An 11,721-nucleotide genomic window follows, 5' to 3' on the forward strand; every position below is an offset into this window, starting at 1 on the left:
CTAAGTTGTCGGTGTCGAGTTGAAATGAGAAACAGTTATGTCATATTGCAGCAGTTTTGTTAAGTTTGGATATTTTATTTTTATTATAACGCTGGTACATGACAAGAACTTTCCAAAGTCTATGGAACCGGGAACTGCAAAGTAACCAACCAACCAACAACAACAAGCTGAAATGAACTAAAACATCCCAACCATTTAAAAAAAAGTAGCTTAAAATCCACAAAATACATACTGTATGGATCGAAAGGTTTTTCTTTCCAGGTCTGATACCAAATATATAGTACATAGATAAGTACGTAACAGTCCTAAACTTCATACCATCACATGCTTACACCATGTGCTTATTTATAATAGTGCATTCCTCTCACAATTGGTCAGTTCCTCCAGCTGTGTTTCATGTCATTAATAGCTATAAACGGATTTTGTAGAGGAGTATCCTAACTTCTAAATCATCGCGTGAGATAACTATTGCATAATACATCCTGAGTGAGCAGGGTGATGCGTGTAAATTGTTGTGAACGCCCAGTATTTATGGTCTGGATAAGGACAGAGTGTTATGTACCATCAGTTACACAATACTATTTGAGGAATGTGCCTCAAGAGCTATTTCAGTGCATCCATCAGCATCTGTTTGAACCTCTCCGTGTCGATTTTCTTCAAGATGAAGGCCTTGTGTTCCTTCTTCAGCAGGTCCAAGTAGTCCAGCACCATCATGCCGCGGGTGTGGGTTCCCTCCAGCTCCACGGTCACCGCGACCTGGAAGAAGAAAGAGCTATGGCCTTTCTGCTCGTGCATGCAGCAATTCTTGTGCTCGCGTGAAGCACTGCTCTGACCTGTTCGCTCTCGGTCACCAGGGAGTCGTTTATGGCTGCAGCCACGGCGTACGAGTCACAGGAGTTGAACCCAGGTCCCGCTACCAGCTCCTTCTGATATCGCTCGGTCCTGACCATCTGCGAGGAAAAATTACATTTAATATCAAGTGAATTCAATTCAATTCAATTCAATTTTATTTATATAGCGGCAATAACAATACAAATCGTCTTAAGACGCTTCACAAAAACCAGCCTGCAACCTCCAGAGCAGCCTGAGGGTGACGGTGGCAAGGAAAAACTCCTTTTTAACAGGAAGAAACCTTGAGCAGAACCCAACTCATATGGAGGGACCCATCTGCCGGAGGCCAGCCGGGTAGAAACAGAGAAGATAGAGAGAGAAGAAGAACAGGAGAAACAAGATAAACAAACTTCTGTCATAGATTCATACGTCAGGCCGAAGGAAACATGTAGGATCTAGTAATATACTAATATCTACTAATATAACGCATAGCTGATGATCTTATGTGACAGTTTGTGAGTATAACAGGAATCATGGGCAGGTTGGTGAATTGTTCATCTAGGTAGGAGTGGACAACTGGAGGAGGACATGAAGACTGGGACAGATGTGGTTTATGGAGCTCCACAGGTCTGATACACAGCACTCCAGACCATGAAGACTGGGCTGGTTGATGAGGCCACAGCAGCAGATGTAGCTTAGAACTCCACAGGTCAGATATTCAGCCCTCCAGACCAGAGACCCTCAGGGGAGGGGAGAGAGTGAGACACAGTGGTTAGTAATAGAAAATAAATTATAAGAGATTAGAGGACAGGAGCCAGAGAAGAAAGAGGAGAGGACATGTCTTTAGTGCATCGTTCCCCTGCAGCCTATAGCAGCATAACTAAAGGATGGTTAAGTCCAGCTCTAACTATAAGCTTTATCAAAAAGGAAAGTCTTAAGCCTGACCTTAACCGTAGAGACTGTGTCTGCCTTCCAAACCCAAACTGGGAGCTGGTTCCATAGGAGAGGAGCCTGATAGCTGAAGGCTCTACCTCCCGTTCTACTTTTAGAAACTCTAGGAACCACAAGTAGACCTGCACTTTGAGATCTTAGTGATCTGTTGGGACAGTATGGTGAGGTCTTTCAGATATGATGGAACCAAACTATGTGAGAATTAAAGGACATATCCTGGTCAAATATAACACCATGGTTTTTCACAGTAGTACTGGAGGCCAAGGTAATGCCATCCAACGAAACCAGGTGATTAGATACTGAATCTCTGACATGTTTAGAGCCAAATACAATGACTTCTGTTTTGTTGGAGTTTAAAGGTAGGGAATTACAGGTCATCCAAGCCTTTATGTCTTTGAGGCATGCTTGGAGTTTAACCAGCTGATTAGTTTCATCTGGTTTCATGGATAAATATAGCTGGGTATCATCTGCGTAGCAATGGAAGTTTATGCCGTGCTTTCTAATAATATTGCCTAAGGGAAGCATGTAAAATGTGAATAATATTGGTCCTAGCACAGAACCCTGAGGAACTCCATAGCTTACTTTGGTATGTACAGAAGAATTGTTGTTTAGAGGAGCCTTGATACATATCTAGGTCAAGAGTGGGTTTTTTAAGTAATGGTTTAATTACAGCAGTTTTAAAAGACTGGGGCACGTATCCTGTTAAAAAAGATAAGTTTATCTGATTTAATATGGCGGTATTAATTAATGCAAAAACCTCCTTGAGCAATTTAGTCTGGATGGGGTCTCAAATTCTTTCCAGCTTTCGAACTGCCTGCTTTGAACTACGCAACTGTGAATTATACCATGGAGCTACCCTCCGATTTATCACCTTCTTTTTCAGGGGAGCAGCTAGATTTAGAGTTGTGCTAAGCGACGCTCCTGTGCTGTCAACAAAATAATCTATTTGTGATGGAGTTAGATTGTGGTTGCTGGCATCCACATCACTGACATAAGGCACTGAATTAAATACTGAAAGTATTAATTCCTTATATCTAGTTATAGCATCATCAGATAAGTGTCTACCATAACTAAATGTCTTTCCAATTTCCGTGTAATCTCTTATAGTAAATTCAAATGTTACAAGACAATAATCGGACAATAGATGGTTATGAGAATATACTGTTAGACCTGTTAGACAAGATCTAAAGGTGTGAATTGGACCATTTACATTCTGAGAAAAGCCAATTGAGTCCAGTAATGACATAAATGAAGAGCTAAGACTGTTAAAGTCACCTACTATAATGACTCAGCTAAAAATTCTGAGTAAGGAGCAGGTGGGCGATACACCACAACAAAGAGAATTGGTTTTTGTGTTTTTCCAGTCTGGATGAGCAAGACTAAGAGTAAGGCTTTCAAACGAATTACAGCTTTGCTTAGGTCTAGGATTAATAAATAAATAAATCAGCGTGGAAGATTGCTGCCACTCCTCCTCCTCGGCCTGTGCCTCGAGGAATGTGATAGTTACTATGAGTGGGTGGTGTGGACTCATTTAAACTGACTTCCTCCTCATCCTGCAGCCACGTTTCAGACAAACTAAATAGATCAATCTGATGATCAGTTATCAAATCAGTTCCTAAAAGTGATTTAGATGAGAGACCTGACATTCAAAAGACCACATTTAATTTTCTTATTGCTCTGTTGTACTATTGAATTTGTGTTGACTTGGATAAGGTTCCTATGAATAACTCCTCTATTGTTATTTTTGCATTAAAAAAATCTGGGAGCAGACAGCACATCTATGGAGTTTGTGGAGTTATGGGTGTGTGACAGCACTAGAGAAGCAGCAGAGAGGCGTGTAAGACCGCAACTCGGCCTCCTGGGCTAAATTCTGGGTTGTCATGGTTTTGGGGTGTTTATAAAATCGGCCAAATTCCTAGAGATAAGAGAAGCACCCGCCAAGGTGGGGTGAACTCCATCTTGTCTAATCAGACCAGGCTTTCCCCAGAAAGAGTTCCAATTATCAACGTAGGCCATGTCGTTGGCTTGAAGACATTAGATGCTTATCCTAAAAAAAAAAAAAAAAAGAGTAACTCAGGACGTGCCTTCCTGGTGTGGCGGGAAATCCTCTCCATGAAACGAGCCTTTTCGGTGTCTTGGGCCAGCCACATGTCGCAGAAAGACTGTGAGAGAAGTGCACCAAAGAACAAGTCAGTTGATCAGTAAATGAAACGCCTTCAAACTGGCTCCACTGCATTTACAGACCCACGGCAGGATGTTCCTGCAGGTGAATTCCCAGGTGGTGATGTAGGTGGGGCAGGTGTACTGGTTCAACACAATGTAGGCGGCCTCAGAGTCGGCCACGAAGTTGAACTCTCCACAAACTGTGGTGTTCCCCCTGGCTGGACAGACACATTCGTCTCAGTTTGTTGGTAAAATAAAAGTAAGTGAGCATGGAGCGTTCATACAGATGACCTACACTCAGTGTTTCCTCCCATTATGTAGAGGGCCTTCAGTTTCTTGGGGAAGGATGGGTGAACTTTAACAGCCATCGCCAGGTTAGTGAGTGGCGCAGTGGCAACCAGAGACACCTGTGAAAAGATGAATGGCTTAGGGCTGGGCAGTGTACGGCTCATGCCGAACACCGGTATTTTTTTCTCTCGTCATGATATAAATTTTTAAATTTTTAATATACCGGTATATTTGATTACACAGGGGTCGCAACGCTGCGCCGCGAGACACTGTTTCAGAGCGGACCTTTATCAATGTAGCGCTTCTAAAAACGCATGATGCGACCAGACTCCCACGATTTCTGGACGACCTTTCCTCTGGCTATAACTATCCCCGAAAGTGTCTCCAATTTTAGCTGTACGACTGAGAAAAATGCAGACTACAATTATTACGGTAGCCGGTTGCGCTGCTATTGACGTTAAAGACAGTCAATAGCAGGCAGTTTAAATAGGTTTAGATGTGAATAAATATGTCAAAATAAACATTGTCCCGTCCCGTTTCTTTTTCTTCTGCTGTAAATAGATTTCCCCAGATATCCACATCAGCAGGCAGTGCCAATACCTGTTTTACTTCTCGTGTGAGATTATTCTACAATATTTACTCATCATCACAGTAAAATAGTCCACCGTTAGTTAATCTACTGCATCCATTCCTCTCTCAACCAGTAGAAAACGTTGTGAACACGTGACTATGCATGGAAAAAAAAATACCGTAATATACCGTCATAATTTTGAAAAGTACATTTTTGGTCATACGCCCAGTCCTACACTGACTACATCCAGTCCTGAATTAAACTGATGTTCAAATGAGGGAAAATCCTACATTTTGACTTTCACTCTTAAGAAAAGAATGATCGACAGTTTCTCAAATGAAACCCACATATTTATATTGGGACTAAAATGCAGAAAAGAAACAAGTGCAAACCTACAGACAAGTTTTTGCCTAAAACTACTCTTCTATATGTCAATTAACACACAATCATCAACACTCTTAATCTGAACTGTTTTTGCCTCAAGATGACATGATCCTCTGACAGTCTACCCACCTCTCCAGGATTTTCATTGACAATTTTGACGATAGCCTGCACGGCATTTTCCTCCTGCAGCAGCTCCAAGCCCGGAGCATCAGGGTCCGGGACGTCGCCCAGTCCGTCCTTCCCGTGAAACTCCCCAGCGTGGAGTTTTCTGGGCAGGAGGGGCTCAGAGGAGCCTCGATACACCGGGATCTGTCCAGCATTAGAAGCATTACTGGTTCATTCCCACCATTTGGTGCCATTTGAGTCCCCATGACATTGTATGGCATGTATTTGGTAAAAAATGGGCTAATACTCATTTCTACAAGCTTGACATACATGGTTAGCCTCACTCCACCATAGAGTACAATGATATATACGCAGGATTAGTCAAATTTAAAATAATTACTCTAATTTTAGGATAAGTAGGCTAAATCGTCGTGTCCCAAATCATGTTTGCTCAACTAAAATTACATGTGTTGTTGTTTATTGTCGTTGCTAACACACACACACTCCTCCCACACACAGGGCGCCTGATTCTTATCTAGTCACTTAACACAGGAAGTGTCATATTGTGTGGGTGGTTGGATGGGACTGATTAGATGATAACGTTTATGATTAATTGTTATTTTATTATTGGAATTAGTGTTTGCAGTGTTGATGTTCATGTAAATGTTAATTTTTTTTCAATTTATTTATTTATTATACTTTCATTAATTAAATGTTGGGCGGCACAGCGGCTCGGTGGTTGGTGCTGATGCCTCCCAGGTCAGGGTTCGAGTCCAGCTCGGGCCTTTCTGGGTGGAGTTTGCATGTTCACCCTGTGTCCGCGTGGGTTTTCTCTGGGTACTCCCAGGTTCCTCCCACCTCCAAAGACATGCTCATCAGGCTGATTGGTGACTCTAAATTGACCCTAGGTGTGTCTCTGAGTGTGAATGGTTGTTTGCTTATGTGTCAGCCTGGCAGTGGACTGGCATCCTGCCCAGGATGCCAGCTGGGACAGGCTGCAGCAACCCCCAAGACCCGAGTGAGGATTAAGCGGTATGGAAGATGAGATAATTAAATGTCACGCCCTGTTACACCCTGTCCACTCTTGTGATATCTGATGTCTGTTTTTTTTTTTTTGATAATAGGTAAATAAAAATAACAAATATTAAGCATTTCACAAATATATTAAGCATTCTTGCGTAATGCAGATATGATTTCCAATGGCCCTAAATATCATTAGCTAATTTCGAAAAGAATTGAAATACACTATGAATTGCCAATTGAGAATATAACGATGAAATTCGCATTGTAAATTCGAATGTGTTGAATAATATTTGATTCTAAATGATTATCGCATTAAATAATTGTTTATCTATGTGAATAGCGTGCATTGCAAACTGAGTATTTTGACATGTCATTATAGAAATGTTCACACGACTGTACAGATTCATACAATATAAATACTGCAGCTGTTTGATGTATTTTTTTTTTTTTTAGCTTTGGGTATCTGGTCAAAAGCACTAGATCTCAAAAAGCATAAGAGCTTAGATATATGTATATATAATCTGTTCACACATGTGAAAATTTGTGTATCTTAGAATCTGAATGACTAGCAATGGTTAGAAAACAGGTACAAAATGAGAAATTAAGCATTTTATTGTCTCCTCCTACTAAAACATAGTTCAACCGTGCGGTCACAATGCCAGTCTAAGGGTTAAAAATAGTTAAAGATTTTGTGTGAATATACTCGTTTGTGAATATTTATTAAAATAAATATTTCAAGGGTAAGTTAAGGGACTTTTGAACTCTCAGAAAATGTAATTATTATAATAAGTGTGCATTCAAAAGATATATTCATGAAGATGGTGGTGGACATTCAAAGAATGTGGTAAAAATCATCAGGTCATTAATATCCTGAGCTGGAGTTAGAGTCCTCCTTCAGATAAAATGCAAAACAGATGGAAAATGTTACTTTTTTTTTTTGGATGACGTAAACCAGGGACCGAATGCTAGTAGGAACAACCCCACTACACGGAGACACAAACTCACGTCCAGCCTGTTGCAGAGTTTCAGGACACGCAGCGTGTTCTTGAGGACGTTCTCCAGGGGTGTGTTGCCGTGGCAGCAAGTGATTCCCAAGATCTCCACAGTGGGGTCCGAGAGGGCCACCATGATGGCTTGAGCATCGTCCACCCCGGTGTCCACGTCCATGATGAGCTTCTTCATCCTGTCCGATTAGATTTACTATATATTCATCTTTGTTTATCATAATCCTTGTGGCTCAGCTCTGTAAAGGTTCTCCACTGACTGCACACAGCTGCGGCTCATAAAGTAACCAAAGGTAACTGAGGCAAAGTAATTAGTAAATCCTCAACACCTGCACTATGTTTGGGTTGCACATACCAGCCCCAGAGTCAATGCTAACTTTTTGTGTGTGTGTGTGTAAACAGCTATAATACACTGAGAAGATAACTTACCTTATCAGGAAGGTTTCCAAAACGGGTCTTTGGAGTCAAACTTCTCTCTCTGTGGCTCTCGCGAATGGAAATGAGAAAAGGTTACACAACCAGTTCCTTGACAGTTTTGTTTGCTTTATGTAGTTCAGTCCCCTCCTCCTACTCAAACTGGAGCTGCAGCAGTCTTCTCATGCTCTCATGCTGCTTGACAGCCGTTTCTGCAGCTGAATCGAGTTTAACGTGGAAAGGATGTGCACTGTGTGAAGTGTGAAGCGTGGAGGAGTGCTGTTGTTGTGCACGAAAGACAGATTGAACTGGTTTGGGCTTACTATTGTCGTGCCTTTCTGCTTGCTTCTTCGTTTTTTCCTCTTAAAGGGACTGACAGCAGGGACGACAGTACACCTGGGACAAGGGGAGCCAGAAGAGCAGCGAGTTGGACGAGTGGCTTAAGTCTGACAAAGAATATTCCGTATGTCACTGAAAAATGTCACCTGAATGTGAATGTTTTCAAGTTGGATTCACTATCTCCTTTAAATAATGTGTGCTTAACTATTAAGTGTTCAGCCAAAGGAGCTGAAAAACATCAGCCATCAATCTCAAGTAAAACCATGTCCTTATTTTGGGCTCCCTATAAGTCAATAAAATGCGTTTCCCTTGATACTTAACTGGATGAGTGATTTATGTGGTATGTGGTAGATGACCAAAAAACATTTTCTTCTCTTGTTTATTCCTCCAGCTTCAGGAATTTATCCTGCGGCGTGGGAGCATACTTTTCCAAACACCAGGCAAACCGTGAGACAGAAACGGCACAAATTTAGGCTTTCGGCTCGCCTGAGAACCAGTCTCCTTGACTAAATTCATCAGCATTTGCTTCAGCTTCTCCAGGTCGACGGTTTTCAGGACGAAGGTCTTGTGTTTCTGCTTCAGCAGCTCCGTGTAGTCCAGCACCATCATGCCCGGGAGTGGGGCCGCTCTAGCTCCACGGTTACGGCAACCTGAAGGGGGAGGGTTTGTTGAGCAATGATTCATGCTTAAACCATAGGTCTTTAACAGGGGTTTTGGCGACCCCTAGGAGGGCCGCTCAGATACTGCAGGGGGCGTTACGAAATCTTTGGTTGATTACACATTTTTTTTTTTTTTTTTTAATTCTCCCCACAAATTTAGATTTATTTGAATACATATTAACATGAATCCAACATATTTTAGTAAAGGGATAAATGGAGGCAGAAGATGTTTAATATAGAACACAAATAGTAGGTAGGGGGTCTAAAAAATGTTTAAACGCTTGAAGTGATCGATCCTTCTGTAGATGCATATCATGTTGAGACAGTATGTGATTTACACATCTCCCGCTACAGACATCTGCACAACTGCTGTTATAAAGCTTCTCTTTTAAATTTGGCAGCTTATAAAAATCATTTAAAAATTAAAATGACAGTGCATCTGACCGCAAGTGCAAAATATGTCACACTTGTGCAGACATGCCTATCCTTGAATGACACTGACACTTTTCTGACGCTTATCAGATTCACCACATAAAACTGTCCGTGTATTGCATTAGTTCTTGGCGCCAGTATCAGGGCGGAGATCTTTTTCATGATGGCAGCTTTCTCAGTGTTTAGGGCGAGCCACTCAACGCAGAAAGATTAGGGGAGGATGGCAAGCACGGCTTGTCATTTTGGTGCAAAATTGTCACAGAATTAGGTCCCTTTTTTTACGTTCGCGTTTTTCTGCCTCACCCACGGCAGGCTGTTCCTGCAGCTGAACTCCCAGGTGGCGATGTAGGTGGGGCAGGTGCAGCGCTCCAGCACGACGTAGGCGGCCCTCTGGGTCGGCAACGCACGGTGGTGTTCCCCCTGGCTGCACAAATACGTAAAAACACACAGACAGAAGCGAAGCGAGACAACCTACATTCAGCGTTTCCTCCCATGATGTAGAGAGCCTCCAGTTTCTTTGAGCGGGGCGGTGGCCACCAGAGTCACGTGGAAACAGCATGTATATTACATATTTCATTGACTTTATGTTCATGACAAAAACATAAATCAATGGTTAAATTCTAAAATGTCTGTGGCTTCACGTGGTCCACAACTGGTTTTATTATGGGGCCATTATTATAAATGCTTATGTTGACGAAGTGAAGACTGGTGTTGTGATTTAATTTCCAATCCGATACTGAATAAAATTGAGGCCGGTATCGGCGATACCGATCCGATACTTTGTGCAAATACACCCTAATGTGACCGGTAAAGCTAAAAAAAAAAAAAAAAAACAAATAAATAAAAAAGCAGTGTATTTCAAATCAAAGCTTCATAAAGAATACAAGAAATCAGAGTAATTTATTTATTTATTTTAAACTCAGAGGTATGTGGAGGTAGTGGCCTCATTTACTACATAGCCGAGCTAATATAACAACAGACGAACTAAACAGAGGACATTAAAAATACGTTTCAAACACTAAAGTTGAACTCATGCAAGTTAATGCAGATTCACTTCACCTCTACAGGAAAATCTGTTTCACTTTATTACATATTTGTAATGATATATATTGCCTGCACAGAAAAGCAGAACAGAATTCAGGATTAAATTTGATAAGTAATCCTTCTGCTTTTCTGCACAGTTGTTACTCAACCTGATCGGCGGTCCCTGTCCATCCTCCCTACTGCTTCGGTGGTTATATAAAGTATCTAGTATATAGTATATCAAGTATTAGTTTGCCTCACCTCCCCCACATTCTCTTTTGCAGTCTTGATCATGCTTTCTTGTTCTGCAGCAGGTTCAAACCCGGAGCATCTGGATCAACAACGTCTCCCAGGCCATCTTTCACGTGGAAATCATTTTATTTATTGGCCAGCAGGGACATTGAGCAACCCCGATACACTGGAATCTGTGGAACAGGTCGTATATTTTAAATAACAGCGCATTCAGTCATTTTGCTGCTAGTGGACCATGAACTCACGTCCAGCCTGTTGCAGGCTTTCAGGACACGCAGTGTTTTTGAGGACATTCTGCAAGGGTGTGTTGCCATGGCTGCAGGTGATCCCCAAAATCTACACACCGGGGTCGCTGAGGGCCACCATGATGGCCATGGCATCATCCACTCCGGTATCCACATCAATGGTCAGCTTCTTCTTCATCCTACATTTAAACACAAGAACATTTTTTTTTTTTTCAGTAAGACTTAAAATAAAGGACATGTTCTACCACAAGTACACTCAAGTTACAACCTGTCTTCTTGATAGATTGTATGTAGAATTACTTTGCATGTGGTTCCAACTTTAATTCTGAGATTAATCTCAGAAATCTGAGATTAATCTTCATCTTATGTTCAAACACATGATTTTTTTTTCAGTGAGACTTTAAAAAAAATGTTCTCCCGTAACTACAGTCTAGTTCCAAACTGTTTTCTTGATAGACTGTATGTAGAATTTCTTTACATGTGTTTTTGCTTCTTCTTCTTTTATTCTCTATATATTACACATGTAGTGTTCTACAGGTTTTATGGAAGAGGATTAGGGCCACTGAAGAAAACTTTAATCTTTAAAACTTTAAAATTTTAATCTCTGAATTACGAGATTAATCCCAGAATTCTGAGATTAATTTACTACAATTTTGTTTTCAGTGGCTCTAATCCTCTCCCGTAACCTTTTGTAGCTCAAAGCATTAAAAATAAAATATTATGTGTGAAAATTGCCATTTCAGAGTGCAGAGTGGATCTGTGCAGGCGTTCGCTGCTCAGTGAGTAGAGCGATGGCTGCCGAACTGTCCTCTCCTAAACCCAGAGACTTATATAGGGAGGCGTTTCAAAATGCAAAGGATTCTCACATAGTATTTGTAATCTAAGGACTGTGGTTTTATTGGAAAATAACTGGCATTAATGTATATATGAGAGGAGGTCAACATATAATGATGAACTGATTTTGAGTTTGAAGATGAAGGGTGACTAGAAAAGTCCCTAACTTCGTCTCTTTTCAAAAAAAAAAAAACCTCTTATAG

The 11,721-nt window shown here is 41.2% G+C and overlaps 1 protein-coding gene and 1 long non-coding RNA gene across 3 annotated transcripts; one reads left to right on the forward strand and one right to left on the reverse strand.

Annotated features, from left to right (window-relative positions):
- Positions 1 to 54: 54 nt before the first annotated feature.
- On the reverse strand, positions 55 to 7,893 carry LOC125000746 (inosine-uridine preferring nucleoside hydrolase-like). Of its 2 annotated transcripts, none has more exons than XM_047576377.1 (8): positions 7,750 to 7,893; positions 7,322 to 7,499; positions 5,318 to 5,497; positions 4,241 to 4,352; positions 4,027 to 4,163; positions 3,867 to 3,944; positions 834 to 950; positions 55 to 756 (listed from the first exon to the last, which is right to left on the reverse strand). In XM_047576377.1, exons 2-8 carry the CDS (start codon positions 7,496 to 7,498, stop codon positions 604 to 606), a joined length of 954 nt encoding a protein of 317 aa, XP_047432333.1. In that variant the 5' UTR covers position 7,499; positions 7,750 to 7,893; the 3' UTR covers positions 55 to 603. The 2 variants fall into 2 exon arrangements, with proteins under 2 accessions (XP_047432333.1, XP_047432334.1); XM_047576378.1 differs by having other exon boundaries at positions 7,322 to 7,503; positions 7,750 to 7,881.
- Positions 7,894 to 8,059: 166 nt separating this feature from the next.
- On the forward strand, positions 8,060 to 8,874 carry LOC125000748. Its single transcript, XR_007111381.1, has 2 exons — positions 8,060 to 8,197; positions 8,465 to 8,874. It is a non-coding gene; the product is annotated as an uncharacterized LOC125000748 (long non-coding RNA).
- The last annotated feature ends 2,847 nt before the right edge of the window (positions 8,875 to 11,721 follow it).

The sequence above is a fragment of the Mugil cephalus genome, chromosome 23, assembly GCF_022458985.1.
Source record: "Mugil cephalus isolate CIBA_MC_2020 chromosome 23, CIBA_Mcephalus_1.1, whole genome shotgun sequence".
Taxonomy (NCBI): Eukaryota; Metazoa; Chordata; class Actinopteri; order Mugiliformes; family Mugilidae; genus Mugil; species Mugil cephalus.